The sequence below is a fragment of the Vipera berus genome (assembly GCF_964194415.1).
Source record: "Vipera berus genome assembly, chromosome: 1".
Taxonomy (NCBI): Eukaryota; Metazoa; Chordata; class Lepidosauria; order Squamata; family Viperidae; genus Vipera; species Vipera berus.
This window is the reverse complement of record NC_138202.1, coordinates 272461729-272480555: the sequence shown is the minus strand read 5'-3', so window position 1 is coordinate 272480555 and position 18827 is coordinate 272461729. Positions and strand designations below refer to the sequence as shown.

At 38.3% G+C, this 18827-nt stretch overlaps 1 protein-coding gene across 2 annotated transcripts in view; it reads right to left on the bottom strand.

Moving 5' to 3' along the window:
• Positions 1-18827, bottom strand: part of GRM1 (glutamate metabotropic receptor 1) — a gene marked incomplete at both ends in the record, with an annotated part of 199189 nt that overhangs the window by 14206 nt on the left and 166156 nt on the right. For both annotated transcript variants that reach the window (XM_081314258.1, XM_081314259.1), the window contains 3 exons: positions 8216-9146; positions 11817-11943; positions 17359-17527. In XM_081314258.1, the coding sequence (XP_081170384.1) occupies positions 8216-9146; positions 11817-11943; positions 17359-17527 (1227 nt within the window). The remainder of the gene's footprint in view (positions 1-8215; positions 9147-11816; positions 11944-17358; positions 17528-18827) is intronic.

Genomic DNA, 18827 nt, shown 5'->3' with positions numbered 1-18827 from the left:
CTATTACCTGTTCACCTTTTTTCATACTGGCTGTGGTGGTGATGTGATCTCAATGAAGCATATTGGTATCTGTGGGAACAATTATTTATATATTTGTTTAACTCTTTGACATTTTGCAGGAGGGATCATTGCGGTTTTTAAATTATTGTACATCATTTGGAGCTAGAAGACAATATAAAAATTAAAAGCAGATAAGAATTATAAGTCTCATGAATGGAAAGAAGGGGAACTTAGAATCATAGAGTCAGCAGTGTTCTGAACCATTGTCAAATCGCATCCTCTGTAGGGTTGTATTTGGAATATTTTCTCCATAGCAGCCCCCCCCCAAACTCTGGATCAATTTTCAACCTGGCTACTTTTACTGACTTTTTTTTCCTACATTAAATCTGGTCTCATTCTGTCTATTCTTGGAAAGCTGTTCTGCTGATAGATGGATGGACAGACAATTTCCTAAACCCCTTTACATTATTCCTTTCCAACATTCCGTTGAGTGAAAAAGTATAAAAAAAGATAGAAAGAAAAAAATCAAACAAAAATATTTGAAAGTTCATTTTTACTGTTATGTATTGGTGTAAATTACTTGAAAACTGTTATTGATAGTAACTGCTGTGTCTGTTTAAACTCCAGACTGCTTGTCTCCAGAATTGTTACTTGGTTTTTGAGTGGGAAGTACTGCTTTAATTCCATTGGCCGCCGCCTAGCAGTGGTCCACATAAATAGAAGTTAAGCGGCAGTTCGTGCTGCTTCTGTGTTAACTTAATAAACGTGTTGTTGCTTTTCACAACTGCCTCGTCAATGCCTCACCGATCCCGATACTTAACAGTGGCGACGAAGGTGGGATGTGCTGTGAGGAAGAGAGAGCCAAAATTCACTAGGGGTAAGACCAGGCATCAGCATCCTGTTAGGAACCACGTTCCCCCCTCTGCCTGCTAGCAAGCCACGCTGGAGGCAACCCCATCCTAAGGAACCCATCCCTAGGATCAACACAGAAGCCCTTAGCAGCACAAGCCATTTAGAGGTTGGCAACAGCTAACCATGGCCAAGGTTGGCAAGCTGTCAGAGTTTGTACATGTCACGAGTCGAGAACTATCTGCAGGCTAACCAAGTTAGCGAAGATGGCTTAAAGGCCACAACGCTACTGTGCATATGTGGCCAGGCGACTTTCGATATAGCTGAAAACCTAGTCACTCCAGCTACACTAGAGTCAGTCGCCTACTCTGAGCTCAAGAAAAAGCTCAAGGAACATTTTGAGCTGAAGCTCTCCATCATTGCATGTAAACACGTGTTCGAGCAAAGGGAGCAGCAACCAGGAGAGTCTGCTGCTAAATTTATAGCCATGCTATGACAGGCGTCACGGCTCTGCAATTTCACAGACCTCGAAGAGAGACTGAGAGACCATTTGGTATGCAGGTTGAGGAACAGGGACCTTCAGCAGAAGCTGTTTGTGAAGGAAACCTTGATGTTCCAAGATGCCCTGAAAGAAATAATGGCCAAAAAAGCTGCCAGGGGAGCCGTCAAAGCCTTGCAGCCCTCCAAGAACACTCCCAGCCCAGAAACCGTCCACCATGAGAATGCGAAAAGAGACGATGACCCTGACATGAACAATGAGATTGACCGGCTGCAGAAGCTGCCAGAAAGAGGGTAGCAGCCATCTGAGAAGGCAGTTCCCTTCACTTGATGTGTGGGATGTGGAGGCAGAGACAGGCGTTTGGAGTCCAGGTTCTGTACAGCAATATGCCAGGCATGTGGCAAACAAGGCAACATCACCACCGTCTGTAAAGGTCACCAGAGGGACGTTCCACAAGAAGAATTCCCCAGAAAAGGTACAGAGGCCCCGGGGCAGAACAGAGTTGGCTATTGCTCCAGTAGAAGGAGCGTTTTTAGAACAGGTGCCCATCACCCACTTAAAGAAAAGCTTAGGCTTAAGGTCAAGCTTCAAGGAATTCCCTGCCACATGGAACTGGACACAGGGTCAGCCCTGTCCATAATTTCTCAAAGAACTTTTAACAACATTTGCAACTGCGCAGGAGACTAGCGAACCAGTTGCTGGCTCATGACCCAGGTGAATACCAAACCTAGGTCAGCACGACAGCGGCCTGGCATCAGAGTCTTCAAGCACTGTTGAGACTCTCAGAAGAGGGGATGGCAAGTCGCTCCTGAACGCGGAGTCTGAAACCACTGAGCAAAACCGGCAGATGGTCCCGACTTCCAGCTCCGCAGAATCTGTTCCACCAATGGATATTGGTTCAGGTCTACCTGGACAAACCAGCCAAAGAGAGCTGGGTCTACCTGCAGTGAATGGGTCCCACAGTTCCGGTCTACCCAGCCTGGCAGGTGAGCTGGTAGACTGGGGACCTCCCGAGGTCCCGAGACGTTTGGAATGGTCACGAAAGCCACCAAAGCATTTGCAGGACTATGTTCAATACTTGACCTTGTGAACTATTTAGGGGGAAGGGGTGTTATGTACTGGTGTAAATTACTTGAAAACCGTTATTGATAGTAACTGCTGTGTCTGTTTAAACTCCAGACTGCTTGTCTCCAGAATTGTTACTTGTGTTTTTGAGTGGGAAATACTGCTTTAATTCCATTGGCTGCCGCCTAGCAGTGGTCCATATAAATAGAAGTTAAGCAGCAGTTCGTGCTGCTTCTATGTTAATAAACGTGTTGTTGCTTTTCACCACTGCCTCATCAATGCCTTTACTATTATTAAAGTCTGCATCTCCTTCTGCCAAAGCCCAATGGCATGACTGTTGAGCAGGGGGAAAGAAAATTCCAATGGAGTTAGTTTCTTAGATTTAGAAGACCACCATCAGCTGAAGTGCTATTTGTTTATTTGTTTGTTTTGTTATTCTTGAGGGATCAGTGATGGTTTGAACACTTTTTTTCATAAGAAGCAACAGCTGGACATGACAAGGAATTAATATTAGGTATTGGCTATCAACTGACAAGGAGATAGATAGAGAAGGGGTTTTCTCTCTCTCTCTCTCTGGGAACTAAGCTAGATAAACGTCATTCAGAACTGGTTTAGGTAAAGTAAATCTTGCCTCTTTGTTACATATGTTGGTTGAGTTATATATGATGGTTAGCCTCTGTGATCATCTTCACAAATATATTTATATCTCCAGTGGAAGAGAATATGTAGCTCAGAGTTAAACCTTGGAGACCATGGTGCTGTCTGAATTTTGGTTATTATGGGGTGGGGGTTGCTATGAAGAAAATATCCCCAATACAACTGTACAGAAGAGATGATAGGACAATGGTTCAGAACACTGTTGGCTCTATGATTCTAAGCTCCCCTTCTTTCCATTCATGAGATTTATGGTTCTTATTTGTTTTAAGTTTTATATTGTCTCCCAACTCCAAATGATGGACAACAACTAAAAACCCTGCAAAAGCCTCCTTCTTAAAATGCCCAGTGCATAGATGATGTTACCTAGTTGGGTAATAAAACATCTGCAAGCAAACAACCAAGCTCAGACAGCACCAAGGACTTCACATTTACAGCTATTTGGCTTGCTGAGACAGTACTTTAAAGTTAATGTTATTTTCCTGGACACCCATCAGCATGTTAATGATTATGCAGCATACTAAGATGTGCATCTCCACTGATAAACAGATTTGTAGCCACATTTTTGCTTCTGGAAACAAACTTGGGTTAAGGTTTAGGCTTGCATCTATTCTATATGGTCATGGCAGTGTTTTTATTTTTTCATGCAATATTCATACATCCATTCATCCATGCACTGGATATAATTTAATATTAGTTTCTAATTTCATAAAGTCCCAGCAGAGAAAAATCAAAGGAAAAGTTAAAATATTAAAAATGTTATAAGAAAAAGATTTTTCTCAGAAAGTATCTAATGCCAGTTTTGAGATATTGGACTATTATCAAATATATTAAAAATGTGTTCTTATAATGCATAACTCATACAGAGATTATTTACACATTACATGCATATTGCAGATAAATATTTAGGAAAAATATTTTAAATATCTTAAAAAATATAAATATTTTCCCTCATGTTATTCCTTTTGCTATTGAAAAATATTATTTGTAAAGGTTAGTAGAGACTCCTTTATATCCTGCTTCAGTGAAGAGTCAAGCAACAAATTAAAGCAATAAAAAGGAAAATAAACTAAGAGCAATCCCCCTCCCCTGTCCACTACCACCAGTCTTCACAACATGGAGATGTATTAGCCCAGGGGTCTTCAAACCTGGCCCTTTTATGACTTGTGGACTTCAACTCCCAGAATTCCTCAGCACCCCTGTATTAGCCAAAAACTTCTTTCATCTCAGAAAAGAAGAATGGATTTGTAATCTTACACATCTGGACTATGTTAGGCTGGAGTAATCTTACACATCTGGACTATGTTAGGCTGGAGGATGTTGCTCTAGATGCCATTATAAAGATCTTTCTTTCTCCTGGAAAATGTTAATGTATTCTGTCCTATTTTGGCATTATTACATTCAGCGAAAATCAGTAAGCAAGACAGGGAAGCTGCACTGCCATCTTGTGCCATTAAATTTGCAGGCTAATGCAAAGGAATGAATAGGGTACAGCAGAGAGCTCCCTTCCTTGACTGTGTTAATAAAGACTGCTTCTTTGATGGGGAGCTTGGAGGCAGAATTGGCTTGGTCTTGGCCTTGCTCTTCTGGAAGGGTGGGAGACTGACATGGACAGAACAAAAAGAATGGCTAGATTTAATAGGCATGACTTTTGCTACTGATTGGAATACAGAAGAAAAACTTAGGCTAATGGATTGGAAAAGGGCATAAGGCGAGGACCAGAAGAGATTACAGAGAGAGAAATCAGGGCAGGTGGATGATTATGGAAGATAAAAGAATAAGCATCCAGCCTTCCACCTTGAAGGATGAAATTTTCAGTCAGAATCTGAAAGCCCAGAACAATAGAAATACCTGGACAATGCCCACAATTTCACATTTACAAAGAGAAGTGTCAAAGTTGCATAAATGCAGTGCTTTTTTTGTAAAAGAAAAAGGTGCCGGAACTCACATATGGCATACAACCCACCTTGCCTACCCTACAAGGTTCCATCCAAAAAAGGTACCGGAACTCCGTTCTGAGAGTTCTACTAGAAAAAAAGCCCTGCATAAATGTACTGGTAATATATATTTTACTATGAGGCAAGGGTACTCCTAGATTATTTTGCCCCTTCTTATAGATGGAAATGAGAATATATTTGAGCAAACAGAACTCCAGGTTAAACTAGAGCTGGATATCAATTAGAATGCAGTTGTGTCTTCTGTTGCAACAGAAGGACACAGTGGGCAGTTTGGTGTTTCATACTGGGTGATTTCAGTCAACACCCTAAGCCAGGATTTTTAAACCATGTTTTACTTCCCAGAGTCCCTGGTTCCAAATAAGGCTAAATTACGCTGAGCCCCAAAATCTCAAACCATATTATGGCTTAACATTATATATAAACTAGATACTATGAACTTTAACTCAGACAGAAGATCATCTGAATGTTTACAAAGGCGAGCATTCATTTAATATAACTATTTCGAATTTCTACTATGGATAAAGACTTGATTTTTTTTTTAGCCGAGAAGAGATGGTATTTTGTTTCTTACAATACCTGAGACTGTAAAATTGCCTCATTCTTTCTTATCCAGTTCCATTTTTGTTCTCTAGCAGCTATTATAAATAAATAGCCAGTTTCTGAGTCATGCCCATGTTGTATTGAAAGGAACGGATAAGGAATTATAATAAAAATCTTTATTTTAAGATGTTTTTATAATAAAATCCTTTTTGAAAGAAATTGTTTGCTCTCTTGACTAATTCTGTTAGCATTTCCTCCCCATGACAGTTCATTAATACATTCTGTTTGTTTCTGCAATAATCTGATTCTTTAAAAATAAAACTCTCCAAAATGTTTATTTTTATATGTATTTTCACACAAAGTAAACAGTCATAAATATTTTTTCTCTCAAAGTCCAGAAGTTGTATGCAAATTCAAATATAAAAATAAATAGCATTTTAGCGCATTTTGGAAGATATTATGAGCCAGAAAAATAGGGGAATGGTTTTCAGTTCTTCCAGATTTTTTATCTGTTTCCATTTTTTTTCTAGAACTAAATTCTCAGCGGAGCTTATGATGTAGGTTTTTTCAATGGCAAATGATCAGGACCTCATTGCTGATTATAAAATGTTCAATATTGTTATCTATTCTCCTGTCTCTAATTCGGCAATATTTATTGATATTCTTTGGACATTTTAATGCTGTTCCTTTGTTTTTAAAACTTAATAAATAAAAAAGATAAGAATTAAAAAATTATCAGAGTAATTATTTTAACATTTTATATTGGTCCTCAAAAAAGAACAAAAATGGTTTTAAAAAACCTGTGGGAAATATTGTATTCCTCATAACATAACATTCCTCAAAGGACAAAAAATAATTAAGCATAACATTTACCTATTCTTGTACATGTAGTCTTCCTAAACTCATGGTTCTAATAATTGTTCTGCACCACTATCATAACAAAAAACTAAATAAATTTTAAAAGTTGACATGGATTGCTATTTCAGGGCATTTTTTTTTATCCTGCTAATCATTCAGAATTGGTAGTTGCATACCTGCTGTCTTGAGAAGATCCATTGCAATTACAACATTTCCAGAAGTTCCTGAACTGAGACCTTCAAATTCTTAAACTTTGATGAATATCAAGCATCAACTGAATTTTATTCAAAATAATAAAAAATAGCTTAGCTTACCATTACTTTCTATTCTAGGATGAACCACTTTTGTCTAATAATACCAATCTAGAAATAACACTATGTAGAATCCCATGAAATTAGCCAAGTATGAATATTAAACTAAATTAGTTGGATCATGATAAAGAGGGTAATGATAGTCTCAAATATCATCTCCGTATTATATAGAAGTGTGTGTAAACTTTGTTTTATAAGGTAAGAAATTCATCTAATTGCCCTACAGTTACTTGTGCATATAATTATCATCCCACAACATTCCTTCCTTCTGTTTGAATAAAGGGAAAACCACAGAAAAGTCTCTATTAATTTCTTCTGTCAATGGAGACTGCATGAATAGAAAAACTCCCAAGATTTTTTATCAGGCAGAGAAAAAAAATGATGGAGTGAATGAATCATAAGGTTCTGCCGTATCCACACAAAGTTCAGGGAGAGTTTTTTTAGAGAGTCTTGCACTACAATTCATAAACAATGTGAGGCCTATTTTTTTTTAGGGAAAAGATTCAGTCAGCTGAAAGCTGCTGAAATACAATATTTGTCAATCTGTTGGTTAAAGTGCTGTTCTATGCACAGCCTTCCAACAACTTTGGCAGATTTGCAGGGTAGTTTGGGTGAGTATTTTTGTTAAGCAGAACAAGAGTCAGAGAAACACTGAATTTGAAATGGCTTTAAGAAGCTTTTCCAGGTGACTTACCTGTCATATATTGGACCAAGAAAAAAGCTCATTGAGACAAAAGCACTGTTAGAAGATTGAGACTGTTCAGTTTTAGTCAACCACTGAGCATAATAGAATCTCAGTTTATTAAAAGGCCCATAATGCACAAAATGAAGTCAATACAGAGCAATGTCTCTCAAGGCTGAGAGAGCAATCAAATATCTGTTGATTCAAAGAAGCAGGAGCAGGCTTAGAATTTAAACACCTGAGATAGCAATTCTTCTTTATGTACAGTATAGTTTCTTTCTTGTCTGTATTAAAGATACCGATCTTGTTGTGCGATGCATGTGAGTTTTCTACTGAGTACCTCATACTGAATAAAGGCTGAGCATCTGGAGAGCTGAGATTTTTAGTTGTCTCTGTGAGAAGCCTAATGTACAAGTTAGTAAAGGTTTAGTAAATTTTTCATTGTGTGACTGTATTTCCACAGAATGAAAAAAATTATTGCAAATGTAAAAACAGCCTTTCCAAGATTTGTTGATAGCTCACTGTGCTGTCTTATTATTTTATATGCACATTATTAGCGAGCAGAAAACAAAAATGAAAGGAAACCAGAAAGGCTTATAAGACTGGAGATGATAAGAGCATGTCAGAATATTAGACTGGTTGCAGTTTCAGAGCAGCAAAGAGGAAGAACAAATCCCTATTTCAGATTTTGCTTTGCTTAGCTTCTTTGATGCAAAATATTTTTTTGAACACATAGGTTTTGGGAGAACAAGGAAGAGAAAAAGAGAGTGTTATAGAGGTGCATTGTCTAAGTACTTACTTTGGGTTTCCAGCGCCTGGCTTCTTTCTCCGGAATATGCTGAGGAAAGTGTTGGACCTACAAGGTGTCTTGCCATCCCCGACATGCATACGCACCACATCTGAAGTGGTGAAGGCACTGCGGACATTTCTTTCAGGCTTTGCAATGATGATATACATCTTGGGAGTGAACATGCACCCCAAGGCAACTGTCACACTCAGGCTCACAGCAAAGCAAGTTGTAATGATCTTGTAGTTGCTCCCAAAGTATATAGGTACAAAGGCAAGCCAGATGATGCAAGTTGTGTACATAGTGAAGGCAATATACTTAGCTTCATTGAAATTGGCGGGCACGTTGCGAGTTTTGAAAGCATAGTAAGTGCAACTCATGATGAGGAGTCCATTGTAGCCCACTGGGGCAACCACGCCTAAGTTGCTCGTGTTGCAGATCAGAAAGACTTCCTTGATATTGGGGTAGGAAAGGATGGGGAAAGGGGGCTCCATGATGATCAGTGTAATCACCAATGTCAGCTGTACGCTGATCAAAATGGAGGCAATGACCACTTGGGCCCAAGCACTCATGAAGCGTGGCTTGCGGGTGCAAATTTTTTTCTTGCTCCCTGCCAGAATGCGTGCAATTCGGTTGGTTTTTGTTACAAGGGCAGAATAGCACATGGCAGCGGAAAGCCCCACCAGAAGACGCTGGAGGTAGCATGAAGTGACAGTGGGCTTAGCAATGAGGGTGAAAGGGCATATATAACCAAGGAAGATCCCCGCAAGTATTATGTAGCACAGTTCCCGGCTAGAGGATTTGACGACGGGGGTGTCCCTGTACAGTGCAAAGATAAGGGTAACAAACATGGTGACGAGGATGCCCAGGCAAGAGAAGACCACAGCTACAATGGACTCTATGTCACTCCACTGCAGATACTTTACAGGGATAGGTATGCAGCCTACAGGATACAAAAAAGAAAAAGAAATGATTGGATGAGCAGACAAATATAGCCAAATAAAAAGCTCCTTTGGGATCATTAAAGAGCAGTTGCATAACAGAAGTGATCCTGCATTCATATCATAACAAGTGATTTTTGCACAAAATACAGTGAAAAGCTTCATCTAATTATGTCATTTCATTGGCAGAACAAAATCTGCCAACAGAATAGATTATCCTTCCTCCTTCCAGCTCCCTGGGTATTTGCTAAATCTGCTCCACGAATTTGGACAAAAGAAAGAGGAAACACAAAGGAAAGCCTACCACACAAGTGCAAGTCCTCTTGTGTATCATTGTTGTAATTTCTTACTCCACATTAAAAAAAAACAGACTCTTCTTAATTTTTCACGGCAATTTGAAGAAGAGTTTAGTTCTCAGAATCTGTTTATTTCTAGACTGTATACTTACAACTTCAAGGTCAACAAACATCCCCAGGACAGCAGTCAGACCAAATAGATGTTAGTTACAGTTTCTATTTAGTAACACACAGACAAAATTAATTCTCCTGCCAAGATATTTATTCAGCTTCTGAGACATTTACAGCATATAAGACAGTTAGATAGCAGAGGCATCTTATTTTTAAAGTGGTTGGACATTTTGATTATTGCTAGACAACATTCCTGACTATTAAAAGCAACATTAAGAATGGATTTTTAAAATTCTAAATAGATATCATGCATTTCAGTCCTTATTCTACTTGACAGCATTATCTATATAATTATTTGTCTGCGTAACTTGTAATCTGGACAGCCAGTAATCCAGCAGCCTCAGTTTCATTAACTGTCAAGGTGATGCATTTTTAGTTTGTTTGTTTTACCTAAATGAAAAACTCTGCATTCACTTTCTAGAAAAAACAGGGATAAAAGATCTACTAGGTTAAGGGTACATGAATGGGATGCATCATCCCATTTATGCTGATTGCCCAGTTTAGGTGCTAATTTATTTGGTCAACAGTGATGAGTTTGATAATGTAGGCATGAGTATGTAAAGTTTTAAATGAATTATAAATGCCTGCTGAGCAGAAGAAAAAGCCAAATGAATTTCCAAGAAATATAGGAGTCGGATGGTTTAAAGCAGTTGTTGCCACCTACAGTTTTACTCCCTCACAATGTTTCAATAATCTCAACGCTGCTCTGCAACTATAATGACACATGTGGTGAAAACTAGCAGTAAATTTTAAAATCTTACGAATACACAGCTACTTCAAGTTTTGGAGTGCAGAAGTTGCATAACGTCAATCTCATTTATGATTTGACCACCCAAAATAAACGCCTGCTCTTTTTTTTTTTAAAAAAAGAAAATTATTCATTCAAATTATTTGTAGTTTCCCAGGTGGTATAACTAACAGCAATGTACACACACATCAAATTCCTACTAAGGGTATTGCTAAAAACATTCCTGGATTCCTATCTTTTCTCCAGGAACGCAGTAGCAAGAATAGCAATTCCTCTTCCTCTTTTTCCCTACAAGAATCATGCACCTGTACCTTGTACCTTGTATATGGCCGATTGGGTTGAGAGAGAGGGGCTGACCCAAAGCCATGCAGTGAACTTTAATGGCAGTGGGAACTTGTCAAGCTGACAAGTTCAGTATTTTTAATCACTGAGCCATCACACTCCTTCAGACTTTCTAGCTGCATATATTAACTTGGAATGATGATGGCTTCTTTTGACTGTTTGAAGAATTTCACTGTTCCTTTTTGCTCTTACTACATAATTTTAACTGATGCCGTCGATTTTTAACCTTGCTTATAAATTATCCTAGTAGCAATCCACATTGTCTTATTGTCAGATGTTTCCCCATGATGTTTAACATTTTGTTAAACTTGAATTGAACTTAAATGCAAAAGCTTATATTCATATGACTCCTATTCTACAGCAGTTGCATTGCTTGCCAATTTACTTTTGAATGCCAGCTATGATTCACAAAAGTGGTTCAACTAGAATCAGAGGACAATGATAAGGTAGACTAGGAAGGTCCAAACAGAAATTTGACCTACTTTCCTCTGAGATTCTTATAAGAGTTCTGCCACTTGACTAAAGGACCTAAAGTAGATACCATGAGTTGTCTTTAAATAACAAGATTGAGAAACATACAACAGGAGGATTGTGTACCCCTTTTCTCTCCTCTGAGGATCACAGCTGCCCAGAAGAAAATGCCTGAAGTGTACATCCCCCTATTGAAGTATCAATCTACAGATAGTTCTCGTTTAGCAATCCCAGTTGGTAATCTGTGGGACTTGTAATTCAGTTGTTAAATGAGGCAGTTGCTAAGTGAAACTCTTACTGTGTTTATGATCTTACTTCGGCTTTCTTTTGCTTTACAGATCTATGAATGTCATAAATGTGAGGACTGGTTGCAAAGTTACTTTTTCATCATTGTCATAAATGCGAATGGCCACTAAATAAGGCAGTTGCTAAATGAAGACTACTTTATGGACATTTTGTATGTGATGTGCAATCAGACACATACTTTTGTGACTGTCCAGGTATTGTACTTTTTCTGTCTATTCATTATACACCTTGCTTTGAAATTGAATTTAAGAAGGAAAATGGAAGATAAATAAGTACAATAAGCATTATTATTTTGGAGTAGTTATTGTAATACTATTATTGTAAAGATTTGCTCATACCTGTCAGATCATCATTAGGCCACCATCCCAGTTCACAGGCTTTGCATGTGAACTCATCTGGCACAAATTCATTCTCCTTGCAAGCCGTACAAATCCAGCAGCAGCTCACTTCTCCCTTCCTTATAACCTACAATAAAATTAGATAATTGTTTTTACATGAAAACCTTTTAATGTGGTTTTGGAATACATTGTCCCTCTAGCAATATAGTGTATGATGTTATGAATACAGTCTCATAAAGTAATAGCAATAGACAGATTTTAAAACCTCTATTGTTGACTGAACTTATCTGGACTAAAATAGCTCTTCTGCAAGTAAAAACAAAGTGCTTGAGGCTTTGAAAGATCTGCAGCTCCATAACAGACTCAAGGCTTTCAGTCTAATTGTCCCAGGGCTTCTTACCCTGGTATTCACCGGAAAAAGGAGTCAAAGTAGCAGAGCCAGAGAAGATCTCATCCTAAAACTATTGACAGCGAAGTTGATCTATTACATTCATCTATAAAACAAAGGTTTATCCTGTCTGAATCTAGGGGCTGTTGTTCATCTCTGTTTCTTAGCCAATGGAGCCAACATCGTCCAAAGACCCTTTTGTGCTCATGTGGACAGCATGACTATACACCAATGCATAGGTGTTACCTTCTTGTACCTTCCCACTAAAGTGGTACCTATTTATCTACTTGCATTTGAACGCTTTCGAACTGCTAGGTTGGCAGGGGCTGGGGCAAGTAACAAGAGCTCACCCTGTCATGTAGCACTCAGGTCTTGAACCTTGGTTATCAGCTTTCCAGCTGACAAACTCAGTGCTGCTGGGCACTGAGCGCTCCCTACCATCTATAATAATTGCACTCATCTATTACATAGTCAGAAGAAAGCAATATTTTAATTTAATATGATATGCAAATCCAGTTCAAGTAAAGACTGAGCTGCAGAGACTAATTGTCTGTTGCAACATAGGGTCATTTTGTAGGTCAAACGCAGTTGGAAAGTAAAGGAATTGATAACCTGAAAAGTATATCTCGATTGAAACATTAATGAATGAAAGTGAATATACATGTTCCAGGATAATGTTGCAGAATCCAATCTGGGTTGGTCACCATACACTACTTGAGTATTAGTTAGTTTATAAAAATATTAAAAAGATTTTGCACTTGAATCTTCATCGGAGTCCATTTTTTTGGAGTAAAGAAACTCTAGTTGAGACCTGCCAACATCTTTAGCTAAAGCAAGGTCAGTATCTTCAATTGTAGCCAGTTTGCTTGTCTAATCCGATGTTATATGAAAGAGCAAATAAAGTATTACTAACAGATATTTCAGTAATAGATATTCCCCTTCTGTAACACTGCAGCTTTTTATCAGCCATCCTCCACCATGTAAATGGAACCATTGTTCTGTCAAGCTAACTTTCTATACATTGTTTGATTCTCACAGTTTTTTTCTTTGTGCTTCATGCCAAATGAACATGGTAGGTAGCAAATTGTTTTTATCAAGATACAAATGAAGTCAGCAGGTAGAAGTTTTGTTTGAACAGAGATTTTGTTTTGCAGCTCAAAGCTGCCTATGATGTGACAACAGGGGAAATGCAGTGTATGCTTTAGTCTCCATGTAAGGGAATTGGAGTTACGTAACATAATTAGCTACCATATCGTTCAGTAAATGTTACATTCTAAAATATGATATAGCAATAGCACTTAGACTTTTTTTATTGAAAAGTTTTATAATACATTTTAAAATACAAATCATCGATAAGTGACTGGTTTAATTTAATTTAACACAAGGGAGATTATTAAATCTTGAGGGTCATGATTTGTTATTTGGTTGGCATGCATATTTATTGTATGATAAGAAGGTGGATAATGTGTTTAAGATACATATTTTAAGGTATGCTCTGTTGCGAGTTTGAAAAAAGTATAGACATAAGTTAAATTATAAGATACCAATTTGGGCAATACCTAAACATGCAATTGAAAATATATATGTGGGATTCAAACAGGATGAGACTACATATAAGGAAATTTTAAGTCTAGAAAGGAATGTATGGCAATTAAAGCCATATAATATTTTAAAAGAAGGAAAGATTGTACAAACTTGGTTCCAGTATGGGCAATTACAGGCAAGATGGAAAGAGGACCAGAAAGCTGGCTTTTCGATGACTGATGAAAATTTGGTAAAACAAATTAGAGATCAAGGTCAAGCACATATTAAAAGGATATATAATGCATTGATAGAAATTGACTCAGAAACGGAACTTGTTAAAGATTGCATGATAAAGTGGGCCCAGAATTTTCAAGAAGTTATAACAATGGACACTTGGGAAAAGATCTGGGTTAGAAATGTAAAATTTACACAGGCCCAAAACTTAAGAGAGAATTTTTATAAAATGTTTTATAGGTGGCACTTAGACCCTAAAAAATTAGCAAGTATGTATCCGAACTGCCAGCCTAAATGTTGGAGGTGTGGTTGTGAGGATGCAACATATTTTCATATATGGTGGACTTGTAAAAAGGTTAAAGCTTTTTGGATTAAAATTTGGTGGAATATGCAAAAGATATTTAAGAAAAGGATAAAGTTTTCCCCGCAATTGTTTTTATTGGGTATTATTACAGATACTACTGTAATAGACACTAAGTTGATATTGAATCTAATTACGGCGGCAAGACTTTTAGTTGCACAATACTGGAAGAAGGAGGAATTGCCGACTATAGAAGAGTGGACTTTGAAAGTTTCCAATTTGGCGGAAATGGCAAAGATTTCGGCATATTTGAAAGATCAATTGCAACAGAGATATATTGTGGAATGGAGAAGATGGATTGAATATATTCAGAATAAATATGGGACTAAAAAGTTTCATTTAGCATTTGAATAAGTAGTTGATTTTTATGATGTATGATTAGTCATTTGTTACTTTATTAATATTATGATTATGGAGAGTTAAAGTCCGATAGAACTTAAAGTGTTATTTTTATTGTTAGCATATTTTAGTTTTTGTTTTTATTATTATACCCTATATTCAGCTCTGGGAAGTTGGGGAGGGGGGAGGGGAGAGGAGGGGAGAGTTGGGGAGAGGGGAGGGGGAGGAGGGAGCACTTAGACTTATATACCACTTCATAGTACTTTACAGTACTCTCTAAACAGTTTACAGAATCAACCGATTGCTCCCAACAATCTGGGTCCTCATTTTACTGACCTCAGAAGGATGGAAGGCTGAGTCAATCTTGAGCCAATCAGGATCAAACTCCTGGCAGTGAGCAGAGTTAGCCTGCAATACTGCATTCTAACCACTGTGCCACCAGGGCTCTGCAGTGCCAGATACGGAAAAAAAAGCCCATGGAAAGTCTTTTTAATAAAACAGAAGGCTCTGGCTATATTCCTTTATTCAAAAACAGGAATACAAACACTTATTAGAAAATGAAAGAGATAATGTTCATGAAACAAATAGGATTTCAGTAGTAGGATATGATAGCAAGCCTAGGGAAACTGGTCGACAATATATTTTAAGGAGAACACCTCATTTTCAACCCAATTTGTAGTTATGACTAAACTAGGTTTGATAAAAGAGCAATTGTGGCAGCACCACCGCTCCTAGTAATGCCATTAAGACAGGACTGCAGGTGGGACAGAATGAACATGAAGGTCCTAACTAACACTTTTTGAAGTAAATAAATCCTGATTTACCATTCAGTAAAGACACCCCTTCCCTCTCTTCATCAGATCACCAGGAGAAACTTTTCAAGCTAAGGAGACAAATATTATCAGCAAGAAATCTAAGAGCGGCTAAAAATGCAGGATTAAGACGGTAGCTATGAGACAAAAGTGTTCTATTTACTAGTGTCTTTAGGGAAGATAAGGGACGCGGTGGCTCAGTGGGTTAGGATGCTGAGCTTGTCGATCAGAAGGTCGGCAGTTTGGCAGGTTGAATCCTGAGTGCCGCATAACAGAGTGAGTGCCTGTTACTCGTCCCAGCTTCTGCCAACCTAGCAGTTTGAAAGCACATAAAAATGCAAGTAGAAAAATAGGGACCACTACAGTGGGAAGGTAACAGCGGTTCCATGCACCTTTGGCGTCTAGTAATGCTGGTCACATGACCATGAAGACGTCCTCGGACAAGCGCTGGCTCTTCGGCTTTGAAACGGAGATGAGCACTGGCCCCTAGAGTTGGAAACGACTAGCACGCATGTGTGGGGGAATCTTTACCTTTACCTTTACCTTAGGGGAGATAATCTTGCTGAATAAAAACATGACAAAAATAAGTGTTTGAAAACACCTTGAAGGAAGGACTTGAATACTGCAAGATTTAGTCCCAAGATCTCTGGGACTAAAAGTCCCTGTTGGTGATGTGATATGATTTAAAGAGAAGAAGCAGAAGACCTTAAAAAATGCCACATATGCTGCATTCCTTAAGGTAAAGTTTACGACATCTAACAGAAAGAAAAATGAGGTCATATATACTCTGCAAAATCTGGCATAACAACAAAAATTGTCCGCAAACTACTGGAGTAAAATATTTATTATTTTTTAGGGCTCGGCAATATTCTGGATTTGAAGAAGAAAATGTGAGAGGACCTGAGTTAGTTTAAGAGCCGCCATGGCACAGTGGTTAGAATGCAGTATTGCAGGCTAATTCTGCTGAATGCCAGCTGCCAGCTGCAGTTCAGCAATTCAAATCTCACTGGCTCAAGACTGACTCAGCCTTCCATCCTTCCAAGGTCGGTAAAATACTGTAGTTTCCGGCGTATAAGACTACTTTTTAACCCATGAAAATCTTCTCAAAAGTCAGGGGTCGTCTTATACGCCGGAAAATACAGTAAGGACCCAGATTGTTGGTGGCAATATGCTAACTCTGTAAACCGCTTAGAGAGTTCCGTAAAGCACTGTGAAGCGGTATATAAATCTAAGTGCTATTGCTATTCCTATTAGAGCACCTATTGGGAATACCTTAAACCACTGTGTCTTTTCCCAGGATCAAGTGTCAGCCATGACGGGTCAAAGGCAGGAGCCCAGAAAAAGATGCAGCTTATTTAAGTTATTCCTGGCAGTGCTACGAAGGCACTGACGTGTATTCTAAATCACATATTTCCTTTCAAATTTACATCTCTGAATTATTATTTTTATTGAAAAAAGATGCTTTTAAACCTCAAAAATTTGAAGAAGGCTTCAAATGAATACACAGCTATTGCAACGGGGTGGAGGGATTCTCCAAACTATTATTCAGTCTTCCATACTACAAATTGGTTTCCAAGTATTTGGTTCTAAAGTCCAAAACCTTTTGGATGATATTAAACAATGAACATTGAACATGAGATATTGATATTCATTATCAATCTCTTCCCCAAAAGGTGGACTGTGTGATTCCCAGGAAATTTGCAATAGAAATGTGCTCAATTTGTATTTTTTACCCTGAATGGAGAATTGGTTTTCATAAGGAGGCTTGCTTTGATTAAGAATTTTGCCTTAATCTAACACTGTTACACATAGATTATTTAAGAGTAATTATTTTATGATTACATCTATTTTATTCAACAAAAGTACCTCCATAGGAACAATTACCTTAATTTGACCCTTCAAACATGGATCACTACATACAGACTGGACCATTTCAGTTCTGTTCATTTGAATTCGGTTATCATCGATATTCAAGACTCCTTCATGCCAAGTCCCAATGTGGACATAATCATAATGGTTAGTTTCTATGTGTTGCAGGTTCATGATGTCATATCTAGAGAGCAGAAAGAAAAAATGTCTAATTAAAAAAAACTGCCCCAGGCATTAACATCTCATTTTCTTCTCCCTCAGTCGAAATAAAACAAGCCCCTTTCCTGGCAATACACAATTTAACATCACTTTGGAAATTTAACACTTTGGAAAATTTAACACTTTGAAAAAAAAAGTGCAAAGAAGAGCAACTAAGATGATTTGGGGGCCAGAGACAAAAACTAGACTAAGCTGTTGTACATCACCTGTCAGAGATAGTGTAAGTTCTACTGCTTGAGCAGGGGGCTGGACTAGAAGACCTCCAAGGTCCCTTCCAGCTCTCTTCTCTTCTCTTCTCTTCTCTTCTCTTCTCTTCTCTTCTCTTCTCTTCTCTTCTCTTCTCTTCTCTTCTCTTCTCTTCTCTTCTCTTCTCTTCTCTTCTCTTCCCTTCCCTTCCCTTCCCTTCCCTTCCCTTCCCTTCCCTTCCCTTCCCTTCCCTTCCCTTCCCTTCTCTTCTACTCTACTCTACTCTACTCTACTCTACTCTACTCTACTCTACTCTACTCTACTCTACTCTACTCTACTCTATTCTTCTTTCTCATCTCCTGAAGAAGCAGGTCTGTGACTCAGCATGTAGTCCTCAATGGAACTACAGCAACATGGAGAGAAGTATGCAGTGGGATACCTCAGGGTTCTGTCAGTGCTCTTCAACATCTTCATCCAGGTAGTCCTTGACCTATGACCACAGTTCAGCCCAACATTTCTACTGCTAAGCAAAATAGTTGTTAAGTGAGTTTTGCCCCATTTGACAACCTCTCTCGCCACACTTGTTAAGTGAATGACTGTAATTGTTAAATTAGTAACACAGATGCGAAGTGAATCTGGCTTCCACATTGACTTTGCTTGTCAGAAGGTCATTAAAGGGGATCACATGACCCCAGGACATTGCAAACATCATAATATGAACCATTTGCTAAGCATCCAAATTTTGATAGGGATACTGCACTGGTCGTAAATGTGAGAAGCAGTGATAAGCCACTTTTTTTCGGTACCGTTGTAATTTTGAACGATCACTAAATAAATGGTTGTAAGTCAAGGATTCCTTGTAAATGATCTTGATAGGGAGACAGAAGGAGAGTTCAGCAAGCCTGCAGAAAAACACCAAGCTGGGAGGAATTGCTAATGCTTTGGAAGATAGACTCAAGATTCAGAAGGATCTTGACAGACTTGAGCATTGAGCCCTATCCAACAAGATGCAGTTCAGTTCAGTATGGAAAGTAAGATTCTACATTTGGGCAGGAAAAACAAAATGCAAGAGTATATAA